Genomic DNA, 19,279 nt, shown 5'->3' with positions numbered 1-19,279 from the left:
AATAAACTTCAAATTAAATTATTGGATTTGTATTTATAAATTGTAAATACTTGTTGATACTTTTATTGCAATTCATTCACTTAGTTTACAGTACATTTTCGTATATTTTAAATTTTTTTTAAATATATATAATCCAAGTGATCTTGAAGGGACAGTTCACCAAAAAATTCATAATGCATATTTTTCCTCTAACCTGTCGTGCTACTTATTAACCTAGATTGTTTTGGTGTAAGTTGCCTAGTGTTGGAGATATTGGCCGTGAAGATACAATGTAAACAATAATGGCGAACTTCTCAGCTGAGCTGTAGCGTTAGCTAGCTCTGGTTGAACTAGCAGTATGCGTTGGGTATAAACTAATCTCCACAAGCTATCAATGTCTATCAAAGGTCTGTGGATTATCTTGAGTAACTAGATCATGTTTTCTGGAAAAAGACATTGCTATTGACTTTATCACATTTTATCAAAGTTTTTGGCGCTTTAAGTACCACAAGCCGAGTACCCTCTAGTTCCATTATATTGGAGAGAAGGCAGACATCTCGGCCGAGATCTCGTACACTTGGCAACTCACACCAAAAACAATCTAGATTGATTAAATAGCACGACAGGTAAGAGGAAAAATATCTATTGTTGATTTTGGGGTGAACTGTCCCTTTAAGATGTTGAATGGTTTGTGGTTAGTGCTGACTCCTTTTGACTTGAAGACTCTGGTTAGATGTTGTAAAAAGGTATTTCTCCACTCATATTTCCAATTAGCTTGTAATTTCACAGTTGTTCAGTTCACTTTGTGCACCTCCTGATTTAACTTTCTGTCTAAAGATTGCCAAATGACTAAGAGTTTGTAAGCTTGCATTCCACTTTGTTCCATGACTAATAGTGCAATTTATGCCTATTGATGTGCAACAGGGAAAGGCCTTTGAAGTAGAGGAGAGCAGGACACTGACGCTCACATGGAGACTCAAGCAGCCATCTTCAACATCAAAGAGAACAAATAGTCATCATGGAGGCAAACATCATCCCTCTGTCTCTCTTTTTCTTCCTTCATCATTTATTTTTTTCTATGCTCTGTCATTTACAGTATGTTGTCATTTCTACTGAGGCAAAACTCAGTGCTATTCTTGTTTAATCCCCTTATCCTTCCCATGTACTACTTTGTCTGGAATTTTAAACACACCTTGTGCACACGGTTGTAATTAGCACTAAATCTTACTTAGAAATAGATGAATAATCTTTTTGTCCCAGGAGAGAAATTTGTTTAGTCCATGTCTGACAAAAAAACATACTATGCTGGACATCGATTATACATACTCATTCATGCCCCCTTCCTTTATCACTACACTTGCATACATGAGTACACATGCTCACATAAATTATATACACACACATCTATACGTATTATCGCGGTATTTTATTATGACTGCCAAGAGAAAAGGGACAAAGCTCATGCTAATGCAGCCCTCTATTTTGGCTAATGTAATGATTAATGTAAAGTTGGTTAATGTAATGGCTCTGTTGTTGAGGTCTGGGTGTTCAGATAGAGAGGCTAATGATTTTGGTGGAGATCGTAGTGAATAAACAGGGAACAATACAACAGGATGTGTTGAATTATGCTTTTGTTGAGTAACAATAGGAGGTGTCGGGCAACAGACAGTGCTTCGAGTTTACGGATGAGTCTTTGTCACAGAGTGTCATGCCAAACAATTGAATTGACAGATCTGAATGTGAAATCTAAAATTTTTAGTCAGTAAAGACGAAAGCTGCCAAATATAAATATAATTTATTATAAAACTGTACAACAGTAAACCATCTCGCATCAGTTACCTCAGATCAACATAATGAGCCTGTAGTGGTAGTGGTAATATTACCACTAGGAGGGCCCAGAGAGTCCATTAGGCTATAGAGAAAAAAATGGGATAAAGTGTGTGATTGCAGGGATGTGGAAGAGTGGTAACAGTGTTATGCTACATATTTTTTTTAATTAACAATCAAATTGAACATGAAAACACAATTTAAGCCACAAACAAATGTAGCGTGTTAGTATAACACTGTTGACAAATTTCCAGCCAGCCTTCCACCTGCACTTTTGGGGCAGTAAAAAAAACATGATCTTCATGCCAGGGTGTCGATGGTGAAGCTTGTCCTTCTCCATCACGGGGATCAGCTAGATGCATACCTGTCAAGTTTTGGATTTGAAAATAAGGGAAATTTTCAGGCGCCCACCACGAGCAGTCCCACCACCCCAACCAAGCTTCAGTATCCCTTACATTTTAAGACAGGTGTACAAGAAAGCTAAAATCACCACTTGATGCAGAATGCTGAAAACATTTACAATTTATAACATTGCTTGTCTTTACATTTACATTTTATTTTCATTCCACACATTCTTTTCATTTCATATTGCTTTTCTTTTACAGTTTTTCTTTTCATTTCACATAATTTTTCTTTACTCTTAGTGAGTTATTGTACAAATTTGTTGCAGACTTTGCATTCTTTAAGACTGTTTTGAAAGGAGTGTATTTGTGGGCTGGGCCAGAGTGGTTAATTTTACATGAGAGTAGAGCGCAAACAGTTCTGTTGTCTAACGTCATCCTATTCTCTGTAACAATCTTTCGTACCATGCTAAACACCCTTTCTGAACTTGCATTGCTATGGGGAATGCATAGTAAAGCCTTCATAAGTTTTGGTAGCGCACCATCTCTGTCTTGCGACAACTGACAGAGCTCAGATTGGGAATGTTTTTTTTACTCCGCTCGGGCCCGGGGTATTATTATTTTTAATAACGCAGGTTAAAATACAGGAGATTTACGGGAAAATACTAATACGGGAGGACGGCGGGAAAGAAATACGGGACTTTCCCGGCCAAAACGGGATACTTGACAGCTATGGCTAGATGCGGTTGCTGCCACATGAGGACACCTGGAGCTGTAATTCTGCAGGGAGTAGTTAGAGATGATGAGATAATGATCCACACTGACTTTTGGATAAAACTTAAATGCGTAATAAATGCTTTAGATAATAAAAAATATAAAGGTAGCGCTATGTTTATGTAGACAATATCATTATGTATCATGTGTAGGATAAAAAGGAGCAAGGGAGCCTAAATATCTCAAAATATAGATGATAGTAAATACTTTTTTGTTGTCCTTTTGAAGACCGCTGTCTAAAGTCAAGTAGCCAATATTGTTACTTATAATTCTGTGTGATGAAGGTTTCACAAGTGGCTATGACCTCAACAAGGACCGAAATAGATAAACATCTTATAGAAGGCCCTTCCAGGCTGCTGACCACTCTCCTCGGGAGGAGGGCCTGCAGGTGAGCTAAGTTAGCTAATGTTATAGGGCATGGATGTTTTACTGTTTATAAGCTTGTATAACGTTAGTATCTAAATAACAAATAATTATATTAGGTTTTGTTATATAATTTTGGGTTAACTTACCTCAAACAAGCTGGGACGAATGAGTAAATTATAATCTGGAAGAAAGTTGTCTACAGTAGCCGAGCGAGCAGCATTACCACAGGGCTAGCAACAGAGTAGCTTATCGTAGTCTAACTTCTTAGCCGTTGCTAGCTTGGGAGCTTCGAGCTAGGTGGGCAGAGTTTCAGCAACCGGGTTTCATTCGAGGCCGTCCTGGCTGCCTCAGCCTCACCTCCTGAAGTCTGCACTGCCAATTAAGAGCTTAATTTAGGCTCTTCAGAAACCAATGGGTGAAGTCACGGTTTTCTCAACCTCTGGTTCCTGTCAAGGCTCTTAAAAACACTTATGGTGCCGGACCTGATCACCACCTTTTACCGCCCACAACAGGTTTGGTTTGGGTTTGTGCTCATTGAACAACATGGCATTGCCAAGTGGCGTCTTATCGCGAAAACGTGCCGTACTATCAGGAGAAAAACGTCACACGTGTAAAAAAAAAAGAAAAAAAAAAAGGTTGGGTTTAGGAAAAGAACATTGGGAAAAGGCTCTAGTAGCACACAAAAAACGATAAAAAACATGACGGTGACCAACGTCACATGCTTAGGAAAACAATTAACGGTTGGGTTTAGGAAAGAAACATTGGGGAAGGCTTAAAAAAATTAACAAAAAAATAAATGGTAGAAAAACGGCACACGCGGGACGCGATCACAGCTCTCCTGGGTGAAAATCCTGTGTTTTACCCTTCTGCCACCCCAACCAACCTCCGCAGACTTACGTCCTTTCATACTACTCGCTACGGTGAAATTTCACACGTAATGTAGGTCAATGGCGGCCGAATGGCGTTGATGAACACGCTAAAGATCAATTATGCGTGTTGATAACACGCAAAAACGGCATACGAATTGACGTGTCATACATACGCCACTTTATGAGATCAGTCTGCATTGAAGATTATTTTCCTTAAATGCTGTTTCACAAAACCAACATAAGGGATTGAAGGAGAATTCCGGCCGATTTTTACCAGAATCTTGATTGCTAGATGTCTCCAAGTACTGTCGAAAAAAAAAGAACAAAATCGGTGCTAGCAAAGTGAAGTTGCTGCAGCTGATGGCCAGAGCTCCCAGTTAACTAAAATGCCAGTTGTGGGGGCATGTTCTAAAAGGTAAACAGTAGTGTGCAGATCGGAGCGTAGTGTGTGAATAATAGTCTTAGTTCACTGTGTTACGGCCGAGGCTCTGACCCAAAACACAGAGAACCACACGCAGACACAGTGTAACAATTACAAACATTTTAATGAAAGTGTGGTACTTAAAGCAGCAAAGAACAGAAAGAACTGAGCTGGAGGACTCCAACTGGAAAGCGGCTGAGGCGGGCAGGCAGAGGTGCGTCCAAACTATCTCTCTTTAGAATCCGAGCTGGGAGGTTGGAGTGGTGTAGAGCTGGCAGAACAGCAAGCAATGCAGCAGGTCTGAGGCGTAGGTCTGAGTGGTGTAGAGTTTGCAGAACAGCAGGCAAGGCATCAGGTCTGGACAGAGAGGCAAGAAGTAAAACACAGCACGAGTAATACGAGATCAGGACAAAACAAGGACTGACCAGGCTTTCTCTGGGAGCCAAGTTACCACATTGGTAGGTGCAACGATCTGGCACCGAAGGTAAGCTCCGCCCAGGTCAAAATATTGCAGCATGGTTAGTGGAATCGACAGCAGCTGAGCAGGTTGAGATTGGCGGAATAACCAGCAGCTGTGCAGGGAGGTAGATCGCCCGGCCACGCCCCTTGACCTACTTTCAGGCAGCGCCAGCACACAAACAGATACAACAGTGAAAAGGGGAAAGACACACACAGGACGGGAGAGAACAGCTGCCCCCAAAACAGTACCGCCCCCTCACCTGGCGCCTCCTGGCGTCCCGCTAGGCTTGTCCGGATGGTCGTGATGAAAGTCTTCAATTCAATTTTATTTATAGCATCAGTTCATAACAAGAGTTATCTCAAGACCCTTTACAGATAGAGTAGGTCTAGACCACACTCTATAATTTACAAAGACCCAACAATTCCAGTAATTCCCCCAAGAGCAAGCATTCAGTGCAACAGTGGCGAGGAAAAACTCCCTCTCAGGAAGAAACCTCGGACAGACCCAGGCTCTTGGTAGGCGGTGTCTGACGGTCCCGTTGGAGGTGTGATGAACAGTGGCAAGGAAAGACTAGAAATAGTAGTTGTAGTAGTTCATGGCACAGCAGGACACTGCAGGGTGTCACAGGATGTAGCAGGGTATAGCAGGGCGTCACAGGACGTAGCAGAGCACTGCAGGGCATAGCAGGACGTAGCAGGGCACTGCAGAGCGTAGCAGTTGTAACAGGGCATAGCAGGGCGCGCAGCAGGACCACGGCGACAGGCTGCAACCATGATTTAGGGGCCACCCTAGTCCAAGGAAACATGCTGGGGGAAAAGAAAACATATGGACTCCGGGGCATAAGCTCCCAGAGATAGGTTAGTAACAAGCATTTCTGGAACATGGAAGCATGCAAATGGAAAGAGAGAGGAGAGAGAAGCTCAGTGTGTCAAAGGAAATCCCCGGTAGTCTAAAACTATAACAGCGTAATTAAGAGAGACAGGTTAAGGAGAGGAGCCTGGTCGGGGTAGAACTCTCCCCAACCGGATAGGGCTATACTGGCCTGTCTCCCTCTACTTTGATTGATTATATGGTATAGGAATCTGACGATTATGACGAGAAGCAGGTGGGCCGGGTTAGGCGGATGCTGCAACTCCTCACTCCCAAACTATAAGCTTTATCGAAGAGGAGAGTTTTAAGTTTACTCTTAAATGTGGTGACGGTGTCTGCCCCCCGGACCCAGACCGGGAGCTGGTTCCACAGGAGAGGAGCCTGATAGTTAAAGGCTCTGGCGCCCATTTTACTTTTAGGGACTCTAGGAACCACAAGTAACTCTGCATTCTGGGAGCGCAGCGCTCTAGTGGGGCAATAAGGTACTAAGAGCTCTTCTAGATATGATGGTGCTTGACCATTTAGAGCTTTGTAGGTCAGGAGAAGGATGTTAAATTCAATCCTGTATTTTACAGGAAGCCAATGCAGAGAAGCTAGTACAGGAGAAATAAGATGTATTAGTTCTAGTCAGAACACGCGCTGCAGCATTCTGGATCAGCTGGAGAGTCTTAAGGGTTTTATTTGAGCATCCTGATAGTAAGGAATTAGCTACAATAGTCCAGCCTGGAAGTAACAAATGCATGGACTAGTTTTTCAGCATCGTTTTGAGATAGGATGCTCCTAATTTTGGCTATGTTACGAAGGTGAAAAAAGGCTGTTCTTGAGGTTTGTTTTAAGTGGGCATTAAAGGATATATCCTGATCAAAAATAACTCCTAGATTTCTGACAGTAGTGCTGGAGGCCAGGGCAATACCATCCAGAGTAACTACATCTTTGGATAATGCGTTTCGGAGGTGTTTAAGGCCCAGTACAATCACTTCAGTTTTGTCTGAATTTAACATCAGGAAATTGTAGGTCATCCATGCTCTTATACCTTTGATGCATGCTTGGAGTTTAGTTAACTGACTGGTTTCCTCTGGCTTAATTGATAGGTATAATTGGGTGTTATCCACATAACAATGAAAGTTAATTGAATGTTTCCTGATAATATTGCCTAGGGGAAGCATATACAAGGTGAATAGAATTGGTCCAAGCACTGAGCCTTGTGGAACGCCATGGCTAACTTTAGCGTACCTGGACAAATTGATATCGATCAGAGAAATAGGACTTAAACCAGCTTAGTGCGATTCCTTTAATGCCAACTAAGTGTTCCAGTCTGTGTAGCAGGATGGTATGGTCAATAGTGTCGATTGCAGCACTAAGATCTAGTAAGACAAGTACGGAGACAAGTCCTTTGTCTGAAGCAGTTAGAAGGTCATTTTCAGCCTTTAACCAGTGCCGTCTCTGTGCTATGATGCATTCTAAATCCTGACTGAACATCCTCAAATAAGCTATTGCTATGTAGAAAATCACATAACTGATTGGCGACTACCTTCTCAAGGATTTTGGCGAAGAAGGGGGGATTAGATATAGGTCTATAGTTGGCTAAGACCTCAGGATCAAGGGTGGGTTTTTTCAGAAGAGGTTTTATCACAGCTACTTTAAATGACTGCAGTACCTAACCTGTTAATAAAGACATATTGATCATATCTAGTAATGAAGTGTTAACCACGGGTAGCGCTTCTTTAAGTAGCCTCGTTGGGATGGGGTCTAAAAGACAGGTAGATGGCTTAGCTGAAGAGACCTTTAACAGTAGTTGTTTATAGGGAAAAAGCAGTCTAAGTATATGTCAGGTCTTGTCATACTTTCTAGCAGTCCTGCGTTTAAAGGTGAACCATTAGAAGTTGAGGGCAAAAGGTGATGAATTTTATCTTTAATTGTTATAATTTTATCATTAAAGAAGCTCATGAAGTCTTCACTACAAAGAGCTAGAGGAATAGATGGCTCAGTAGAGCTGTGGCTATCTGTCAGCCTGGCTACAGTGCTGAAAAAAAACCTTGTGTTGTTCTTATTTTCTTCTATTAATGATTAGTAATAGTCTGATCTGGCATTTCTGAGGGCCTTCCTATAGGTTTTCAGACTGTCTTGCCAATCTAAACGACATTCTTCCAGTTTGGTGGAACGCCATTTACTTTCAAGTTTCCGCGAGATTTGTTTTAATTTGCGAGTTTGGGAGTTATACCAAGGTGCAAGTTTCCTTAACTTCATCATCTTCTTTTTGAGGGGAGCAACAGAGTCTAAAGTTGTCCGTAGGCAGGCCGTAGCACTGTCTACAAAATTATCAATTTGGGAGGGACTAAATTTAACATAAAGGTCGTCTGTTATATTAAGGCACGAAATTGAGTTAAATGCTGTTGGAATATCTTCTTTAAATTTAGCTATAGCACTGTCAGGCATCTAGAGTAGAAGCTTTTATCTAATTTCGTATAGTCGGGTAGTAAAAATTTGAAAGTTATTAAGAAATGGTCTGATAATAAAGGATTCTGCGGAAATACTATTACATCTTCAATTTCGATGCCATATGCCAGCACAAGGTCGAGGGTGTGGTTAAAACAGTGGGTGGCCTTATGCACACTGACTGAAACCAATTGAATCTAGTAGTGAGTTGAAAGCAATACTAAGGCTGTCGTCAACGTACACATGGATATTAAAATCATCTACAATAAGTACTTTGTCTGATTTTAGGACTACATATGATAAAAACTCAGAATTCAGATAAAAATTCAGAATACGGACCTGGAGCTCGGTAAACAACAACAAATTTAATTGGCTGTACTGTTTTCCATGTTGGATGTTGAAGATTAAGAACAAGACTTTCAAATGAGTTATAATTTAGTTTAGGTTTAGGATTAATTAACAGGCTTGAATCAAATATGGCTGCAACTCCCCCTCCTCGGCCTGAGTCTCTAGGAATTTGAGTATTAATATGACTGGGAAGACTTCATTTAAACTAACATATTCTTCATGGCCCAGCCATGTTTCGGTAAGACAGAATAGATCAATTTGATTATCTGATATCAAATTGTTTACTAATACTGCTTTAGAAGACAGAGATCTAATATTTAATAGTCCACATCTAATTTTCCTATTCTGTTCTATCATTGCAGTGGTTGTTTTAATTCCAATTAGGTTGTAAGTATAACCCCTCTTTTGTTTACCTTTGATTTCAGCGATCTGAGTCGGGGGACAGACACCGTGGTTATTAGACTAAGAGTGGGCCGGGGGGACTGCTAACAGAAGCTACAGTATGTTGGCACGCACCAGCTACAGGGCACTGGCTAGCTACGGAAGCATATGATTTTGATTCCATGGTGCGGAGCCGTGCCTCAAACTCACTAAGCCTCGCCTCCAAAGCAGCGAATAAACTACATTTATTACATGTATCTTTATCACTAAAGGAGGCAGAGGAATAGCTAAACATTTGACACACAGAGTAAGAGAGAGCATGAGAGGGAGAGGAATTAGCCATTGCTAATGGCTAAGCTAAAGTAGCTAACAGCGTTTTAACAATTGTGAGATCAGCGAGGAAGTCGGTGTAAGAGAAGAGAACTATAAGTGCTTGAGTAAAACTGGTGTAGTTTAAGTTCAAACCAGGCAAATACAGACCCTTTCCAAAAAATTTGAATATCATGGAAAAGTTTATTTATTTCCATAATTCCATTCAAAACGTTAAACTTCCATAGATTATAGATTCAGGGCCCACAACTTAAACGATTTCAAGTATTTAGTTGTTTATTTGTACATAATTTGGGCTTCCAGCTCATAAAACCCACGAAAACAGCATTTCAAAAAATTAGAATACTGTGAAGAAATCACCATTTACATCTCAGTTTTTGCAGAAAAAAAAGAAATTAGGATCACATCAAATCAATCAAAATATGGTACTTTCAAAACGATACGTCAATCTTCAATACTTGGTAGGGAATCCCTTTGCCTTAATCACTGCCTCGATGCGCCGTGGCATTGAGGCAATCAGCCTGTGGCATTGCCTGGGAGTTATGGAAGCCCAGATTTCCTTGATGCTTGCTGTCAGCTCTTTTTGTTTTTGGGTCTGGTGCCCCTCATTTTCCTCTTGATAATACCCCATAGATTCTCAATGGGGTTTAGGTCCGGCGAGTTGGCTGGCCAGTCAAGCACTGTGATGGCATGGGCATCAAACCAGGTTTTGGTGCTTCTGGCGGTATGGGCAGGGGCCAGGTCCTGCTGGAAGATGAAATCTGCATCTCCATACAGATCCTCAGCAGAAGGAATCATGAAGTCCTCTAAAACATTCTGGTAGACTGATGCGGACCTTGGATTTAAGAAAGCAGAGTTTACCAACACCTGCACTGGACATTGCACCCCAAATCATGACTGAGTGTGGATATTTCACACTGGACCTCAAGCAGCTTGGGTTCTGTTCCTCACCCGTCTTCCTCCAAACCCTTGGACCTTTATTCCCAAATGAAAGGCACACTTTACTTTCATTGGAAAAGAGGACCTTGGACCACTGGCCAACAGTCCAGTCCTTCTTATGGTGATTTCTTCACAGTATTCTAATTTTTTGAAATGCTGTTTTCGTGGGTTTTATGAGCTGGAAGCCCAAATTATGTACAAATACACAACTAAATACTTGAAATCATTTAAGTTGTGGGCCCTGAATCTATAATCTATGGAAGTTTAACATTTTGAATGGAATTATGGAAATAAATGAACTTTTCCATGATATTCTAATTTTTTGGAAAGGGTCTGTAGTCGCTAAATTAAACAATAAAGCAGATTTGCGTCCGTAACACGAGTACACCGGAAGTGAGACAATACGCTTACCGTCAAGGTCAGCACGTCACTTTTTCTATCGCTTGCAACAACATGTAGATGTTGTAATATCACAAGATTTGTTGTGTACAACCCTGAACTGATCAACTGAGGATCCAAAATAAAGCGTCTAGGTCCTCTCCTCAGGCACATAACCCTTCCCTATCCCAGGGCTACCTCGAAAGGTGAGAGGCCGGTGTCGGAGGTGGTCAGGGAGTTGTGGGCATACTCAATCCACGGGAGATGTTTGGCCCAGGAGGACGGATGCTGAGCAGCCACACAGCGAAGGGACGCTTCCAAGTCCTGATTTTCTCTCTCAGTCCGACCGTTGGATTGGGGATGGAACCCTGATGCACTAACAGATGCACCCAGAGCAGCACAGTAAACCTTCCAGACACGGGAGAGAAATGAACTGTGGGCCTCTGTCAGAGACGATGTCCACAAGTATTCCATGGGAACAGAATACATGCTGGACTACGAGGTCCGCTGTCTCACTGGCAGTCGGTAATTTAGGTAATGCTATATAGTGGGCAAATTTAGAGAATCTGTCCACGATGTTAAGTATAGTATCATTACCTTCAGAGGTTGCAGTAGACCTGAGGGAGACTGGTAAGAGGCTTTACCTCGAGCACAGGTAGAACAAGCCACCACGTAAGCCCGGACATCTGCTTCAACTGAAGCGTCTCTTTAACAAGGTCAGCGTTCGATTCATTCCAGGGTGACATGCGAAGCGGGAGGTGTGGACCCAATACAGCACCTGAGACCGTACTGCCTCAGGAACAAAGAGCAGGTTAGGTGTTCCATCTCCCGGTCCAGGGTCCGTAGCTTGAGCCGTCTTCACCAGTGACTATCTCCCACCAAACTACACAACCATGACGTATGAGGAGAGTAGGACTGCTAAAGACTCGCCGGTCTCTTCGGAGTCAGTAAACTGGTGGGACAAAGAATCAGGTTTAACATTACGGGACACAGGTCTGTATGTCAAAATAAAATTAAACCTGCTGAAGAACAGGGCCCATCTGGCTTGTCGAGAGTTGAGCCTTTTGGTGGATTGGATGTACTCCTAGTTTTTATGGTCAGTCCAGACCACAAATGGCTGCTCTGTTCCGGCCAGCCAATGCCACCATTCCTCAAATGCCAGTTTCACCGCCAGTAGCTCTCTGTTTCCTACGTCATAGTTCTTCTCTAATGTAACGGGAACGGTTTGATGTGTGATCTCCGCTAGGAGGTGTCCGTCTAGAGAAGTTACATGGAGGGTTTTTGGGAGTGGCTCAACGGAAACACTGGCTTAAGTTACTAGGTTTTGATTTATGAAATTATCCTCAGCACCAGAGTCTATGAGAGCAGAGAGCGGCAATGACAGAGTTTGGTATTGTAAAGTAGCAGGGACTTGAAGTCGGGGAATAGTGGGTTCTGGATCCGATTCCGGGGTCGCTAGTAGACCCACACTTACTAACAAGCCTTGTCTTTTGGTCGTTTCGGACGTTTAGCCAGAAAGTGTGAGGTGTCCCCACAGTAAAGGCACTCACCCACCTGGAGGCATTGCAACTGTAGGGGAAAGCCGAGCACAACCCAGTTGCATCGGCTCCTCCTCAGCCTTCGTGATGGAGTCTGGTGAAGATGAGAGCCGTCCCAAGGGAGGTGAGGTACGGGAGGTAGAGAGCGTTGTAACCCGTCCCGGCGCCTCTCCCCCAACCTGTTGTCAAGCTTGATAGCAAGAGAAACGAGACAAAACAGGTCATTTGGTTCATCACCGGTTGTTAGTTCATCTTTAACTGATTCATTCAAACCATTCAAAAATGCTCCTTGTAGTGCTTCCTCGTTCCATTTGGAATCTGCCGCCAGAGTCCAGAGTATTCTGCCACACTGTCCGTGCCCTGCCTCAGATTTAACAGTCTTTTAGACACGTTTCCAGCATGGTCTGGATGGTCAAAAACAGTTCTCAACTTTATAGAAAAATCAGCAAAGGTTAATCCAGTCAATTGTTGGTTAGAGCACACAGCCTCAGCCCACACCAACGCTCTCCCTCTAAGCAACCCCAGTGCATAATGTACCTTAGAAGACTCTGTAGCGAATGACAGCGGCCTTTGTTGAAAACCCAGTCCGCACTGAAGCAAGAATCCATGGCACTTACTTAACTCTCCACTGAAGGGCTCTGGCGACGTAACTGGGGGTTCCCGGTGAAACGGAGCCGCCGCCATGTCTGAGGAGACAGGTGGAGGGTTGGGAAGCTGAGGAGTAGAGAGAGTTGGTGGAGGGTTGGTAAGCTGAGGAGTAGAGAGAGTTGGAGAACTGAAGGCAGACAGATTAGCTACTTGGGTGGTTAGCTGGGAGACCTGAGTTAACAATTGTTGATTGTTATCCAGTAAAGTACGGATTAACTGGTCATGTTATCCTAACAAAAGTCTCTGGGACTGGATAGCACGCTGGACACCATCCTCTTTTACCACGTGTGGTGTCTCTGTAGGGTCCATGGCCAGATCGTTCTGTTACGGCCGAGGCTCTGACCCAAAACACAAAGAACCACACGCAGACACAGTGTAATAATTATAAACGTTTTAATGAAAGCCTGCTACTTAAAGCAGCCAAGAACAGAAAGAACTGAGCTGGAGGACTCCGACTGGAAAGTGGCTGAGGCGGGCAGGCAGAGGTGCGTCCAAACTCTCTCTCTCTCTTTAGATTCCGAGCAGGGAGGTTGCAAGGTCTGAGTGGTGTAGAGCTGGGGGAACAGCAGGCAACAACAGCAGGTCTGAAGTGTAGGTCTGAGTGGTGTAGAGCTGGCAGAACAGCAGGCAACGGCAGCAGGTCTGAGGTGTAGGTCTGGACAGAGAAGCAGGAAGTACACAGCTCGAGTAATACGAGATCAGGACTAAACAAGGAGTGACAAGGTTTTCTCTGGGAGCCAACTTACTACATTGGTAGTTTCAACGATCTGGCGCCAGGGTCTAAATACTGCAGCAGTGGTTAGTGGAATCGACAGCAGCTGAGCAGGTCGAGATTGGCAGAATAACCAGCAGCTGTGCAGGTAGGTAGATTGCCCGGCCACGCCCCTTGACCTACTTTCAGGCAGTGGCAGCAACACCACACAGACAGACACACAGACCCAACAGGGAAAAGGGGAGAGACACACACAGGACGGGAGAGAACAGCTGCCCTCATAACACACTGAACCACTAACTATATAGTGTAGACTACTGTACATTCATGTAACAACAGGGAGAGGACACCTCAATGGTTTTTGACCTTATATTTTGCTGGGGGGAAATAATATCACTCTGTTACATTAATGTTTACAGTGTGCATGGAATTTGTCACTTAATTCTCTTTATAGTTTCTAGATTTTAGAGTCCAATTTCTTCAGTGTCTTTTCTATGTCCATATATATACGAGGAAGCAAATCATATAATATGTAAAGAAGGAAACTTCTCTTCTATTCTCCTCTGTAAAACACGTGAGAAAAAGCGTGGCAGATAATAGTGGACCGACTGAATGTTAGTAGTAGCCTAATCCTTGAATGGTATGATTATGACTGGTGGTATGATTATGGTTCAATTCAGAGCAGTGGTCAGTAAATGTATATATTTAGGCTACATGCGTCGGTCCACGATCGTCTGCCATGCTTTCTCTTGTTGTTTCATTACAGTGCCCGTGTTGTTTTTTTGTTTGTTTTTTACAAATAATGTGTTTCACATTATCATACAAGAAGCTGCTGCTCACGCTGTATAAATTATGAACAATGTCTATTCTCCATTTTAGTATCAATTATGTTATCAACATTGTGGTCTGTTAAAGGAACACGCCGACTTATTGGGAATTTAGCTTATTCACCGTAACCCCCAGAGTTAGACAAGTCAATACATACCCTTCTCATCTCCGTGCGTGCTGTAAAGCTGTCTGACGTCTCCAGCGGCATCAGCCCATCACAGAACAGGCAGGTGAATGGTTCCAGTAATCCTACTGCTCCGAATAAGTGACAAAATAACGGCAACATGTTCCTATTTGCATGTTGTGATTTGTAGAGTCACAGCGTGTACAAAAAACAACGTAACATGAGACACAGCCATCTTCTAACTGTAAACAAACCGGGAACTATATTCTCAGGCGGAAGAATATAGTACTTGTGCGGAGTTATATGGTCGCAGCAAGCCTGTCTGAGAATATAGTTCCCGGTTTGTTTACGGATAGAAGATGGCTGTGTCTCATGTTACGTTGTTTTTTGTACACGCTGTGACTCTACAAATCACAACATATAAATAGGAACATGTTGGCGCTATTTTGTCACTTTTGTCACAATTCGGAGCAGTAGGCTAGTTGGAACCAGTTACCTGCAGGATCTGTGCTGGGCTAAGCTAATGCTGGAGCCGTCAGACAGCGTTACAGCACGCATGGAGATGAGAAGGGTATGTATCAACTTGTCTTACTCTGGGGGTTATGGTGAATAAGCTAAATTCCCAATAAGTCGGCGTGTTCCTTTAAGGAAAGCCGTGAACACGCATCTATCCGAATTACTTCAGCCTGGGTCAACCTAGTCGCTCCTCCTCAGCAGTGATGGACTGGGAACAAAAAACGGCCCTGGCATTTCCACCCACCAGCGGTGCACCGTGGGGGGGGGGGTTTACGTAACTCGCAGATTGAACTTTTGATGCACGGAAATAACACGCCCTTTTGATAGCCCCAGTGATGGTGAACGTAAAAAACCCATTCTGTAAACAACTGCACCAAAGCATAGACATATCAAAAAATAAATGAATAAATCATCAGAGCCAGCCGCTCCATAATAATATAATATTCTGAAGTAGCCAAACTTACTGTACCTACAGTCCTTCCTGCAGCATTGGTCTCCATCTCTGTTGCTTCTGGTAATCCACATTCATACCCACAGCAAGCTTGTTGTTCTGTGTTGGTTAGTTCCATAGATTCGTTATCCATGTCTATCTCTTCATCCTCCTCTTGCTCGTTTTATTCTTCCTCTTCCTCATATTCCTCACTGTCCTGTTTTTCTCCCTGGTGTGCTGGCTCAGATGTGTCGCTAACATGCTAGCAGTATTAGCGCTAATGCTAGCTGAAGCTGCACTCGATTTTAAAAACAAATCAGTCAGTTTGCAGCATTTTCACCGTCAGCCAACAGTGCTCTTATATTTCTCTCTCTTTTTCTCTGCCCCACGACAACAGTATAGTGTTGAAGATAAAAAAGTTAAAACCATGCTTATGTTTTAGTACAATATACTTTTAGGTAAAAAATGTAACTTAAAAATATAAACTGTTGTGTGACTGAGTGACACTGAAACTGAGTCGAAAAGGATTGTTGCAATACTGATTAAGCCTAATCAGCATTTGTCTGGCTCACACCTTCTCAAGCTTCTAAAGAATTAATTAGGTCATGTCTGTTATTTAGCATGAAAGTAGATGCTGTAGAAGACTCATTGTCCTCACAGAAAAGGTAACTGTTGTTCCTGCTTTTTGGGGAGCCATCCCCTGTTGAGCCAGAATTGATTAGGAAAAAGAATGTGCATTCCTGTAGTTTGGAAACAATTGTCATAGCCTCGGTAAGATCCTGTGACCGGGTGTGGCCTCAAGACACATTGATTGGGAACGTACACCTTTTCTTTTGAGAGACATCTGACCAATAGGGAAAGATTTCATTTGAGGAACCATCCAGGTGTAGGGAATAAATGTGGAATCCAGAGAAGGATTCAGGGCTTCAACTGTGACCTTGCAAGGGGAAGCATGTTGTAGTCCGCTGTTTACAGTGTATTGTTTTGTCATGTTGCATGGCTGCAAACTGTGACCCCACAAGGGGAAGCATGTCTTGTAGTCCACTGCTGGCAGTGTTTCATGTTTTATGTTTGATTGTTTTTGTCATGTCGTTTTCATCGTGTTGTTCATTAAACCTTTTGCTTAATCTTTCAATGCAACCCTGGCCTCTCCTTCCTCCTCAGAAATCAAACGAACACGTCTTTTAGAGTATTTCTCAACAATAGCTTCCAACTTCCAACCATAGCTTCCAACTTCCAACAACCACGCTGACGCAGACCATAGACAGTATAAAGGGGGTCTACTCGATTCTGTCTTGAAATTTCCAGAAGGCATTGCTTCATTTTAACTTTTCCAAACAAATATTCAAATAAAAGAAATGCAGGTAGATTTGTTTTATTTCAAACCATGCATGGTTTTGAACATCTGATCTGAATAAGTAATTTCGCTACAAAACAATACAGACTGACGTAAACATTTGTGACTGTAGACTGTAACCATGACTGTGATATCGAAAGACTCATGTGGTATAAATACTGATGAGATTACATCACCACTAGGAGTGAAGAATTTGGACAAGTTTGGCTATCGGTTAGCCAACTATCATTATTATTGCCGAGAGAAATTATATGGGCCGCTGTTTACAATGAAGTGGCCGCATGGCTTTGACAATTATGCGGCTCGCTGATTCGCCGGCCGGTCCAAACGGCCCACGAGGGCCCGCGGCCCCTCTGGCTGTCAGTGCTCCTCAGCCTGGTTTGGCCTTCATGAAACGCACCAAGCCAGGCTGTCCAGATTAGACTATCCTGTTATCCTGGATTTATAAATTCTGCTTTTGTGAAACAGCAACCAAGCAATCAGAGTTTTGTAGCCAAACGAAAATAACCAAAGAGGCAATCACTCAAGAAAAAAAAAAATTCAGTCCAATGGTCAGGTGTTATTAACAGTATTTGAGTAGAATTGTACATTTAAAACTTCCCTATGCTTTTTCCCCACCATGTTAGCTAGTCTTATGATTCAAATGCACAACATCTGTAAAGAATCCATTTCACACATTCAACTTCCCACACTGATCATACATGAACACACAAACTCCTCATAAACTAATTAAAATCATAAAGGCAAACAGTATGTTGTCCTGCCATAACGAACCTTGAAGAGTCAAGAAAGGTGGGCCTGTGCATTCACCCAGAAGACATCTAGTTGGTCAAAATCAGTGAAAAACATCAGTATGGCCATACAGGGCCTTTGACTTGTACATAATGTAATCAGTAAATAGATGGCTTGTCTTTCTTTCTGTTTCCCTTACCAGGATGTTGAGATACGGACCAATGCGGCTCTATACCTCCCACAGATCAGCGAGCTGTTGAATCGAGTGCCCCGGCAGATGCTGTTGCTGCTGAAGACCAACGACCTGCTGAGGGGAATTGAGACGACCTTACAGACCAGAGCCTCCTCCTCGTCCTTCATCAACATGTCCCGCTGCTGCATTCGTGCCATGGCCAGGTCAGAAAGATTGAACTCGTACCAGTAAATCTTTTTTATTTTTATCTTCATGAGACATTTTGTCTTGCTTTGAAGTGACATCAGAAGTGACACTGGAACATGACGCAGTGAGCCATCCCTTCAAGTGACTTCTAGTAAAAATCTGATGGCATAAGACCTAATAAAACAAGACTAGAATAAAGTTTATGTTGAAGATGTAGATAAAGCCCATTTTGTCCATAACAACAACTCTCTGACAAAATTGGCCCTTTAGGTACAATATGTAAATTTTCTGTATTAAAATGTCTAAAAACGAGCATACCTATGTTATTTATTTGTTTTAGTTGTGTAGTTACACTATCCCAAATGTTTCCATCAAATGGCAAACCCAGAGAAATCTGTTATTTTATTTTCCGACACGTCGCGTTTTATTTAGTCGCCCGTCAGTGGCGTCATAACCTTTCACCATCTAGTTACTCGTAACTTCCGTCAAAACAGAGCACCCAGATGCTACGTTCGAGAGTAATTGTAAATCATACAATGTCACAGAAAAAAATACTGGTAACACAGCGTTTGCTGCCAAAAGGCATCATTTTGTGATTAATTACATTCCACTTTGGCGCACAGTAATACAGCAGAAACCTTATTTACTGCTACATAGCAATATTAATCCAGCTTAATGTTACTACAGTGTATGTGCTGGTTGACAAGTAGCTAACATTAATGCTAGCTAATGCTTGGTGGACACATTATAGGGTTACAGCATCGTTCAACACGGTCATAAAGTTATTAGTAGTATGATTGTTTTGAACATGGATAAAAGCAGCACTGCGCTAACCCACGAATACGTTCACTAGTAACGTTAACGTTAGCTGTATAGATAGACGATTAATCTAATGCTAATTTAGCCAGCTAGCACACTCTGGTCTGCCTGCCTCACTCCCCCGGCACAAAGAGACTTCATTCGGGATGATAGCTGACACAGCCGGGACATGTAGCAATAGAGAGTTACCGTTAGCCCAAGCCGGTGCCGTGTGCTTACGACGCTAACGGCAGTTTAATGAAGCGTTGGGAAACAGAATATCAGACCCAGGCATCCTAGTTACAACATCGGCGATCCATAATGTTAGCTAGCTATGTCTCCGTTAGCGTTACCGAAAATCTCCTCCCTGCCGAATTTCTCCCCCCTTCGCGTTTACCTGTCTTTACAGTTAGCTAGCTAAATTAACCTGACAAAAGGTGGGTTAAGCACCAAAACGAATAGCTTGTTAAGATTACAGAAAAGTGAAGTGGGAGATCG

At 42.7% G+C, this 19,279-nt stretch overlaps 1 protein-coding gene across 6 annotated transcripts in view; it reads left to right on the top strand.

The window, feature by feature from the left end:
- The window catches only part of adck1 (aarF domain containing kinase 1), a 205,789-nt gene that overhangs the window by 164,272 nt on the left and 22,238 nt on the right, over window positions 1–19,279 (top strand). For 4 of the 6 annotated variants that reach the window (XM_039785553.1, XM_039785552.1, XM_039785555.1 and 1 more), the window contains one exon: window positions 17,807–18,000. In XM_039785553.1, the coding sequence (XP_039641487.1) occupies window positions 17,807–18,000 (194 nt within the window). Of the gene's footprint in view, window positions 1–903; window positions 1,713–17,806; window positions 18,297–19,279 lie in introns of those variants that run through there. The other 2 variants (XM_039785554.1, XM_039785556.1) reach the window with 2 other exon arrangements.

This window comes from Perca fluviatilis, chromosome 20 (genome assembly GCF_010015445.1).
Source record: "Perca fluviatilis chromosome 20, GENO_Pfluv_1.0, whole genome shotgun sequence".
Lineage (NCBI taxonomy): Eukaryota > Metazoa > Chordata > Actinopteri > Perciformes > Percidae > Perca > Perca fluviatilis.
The sequence above is the reverse complement of the archived record's forward strand: the minus strand, read 5'-3'. Positions and strand labels throughout refer to the sequence as shown.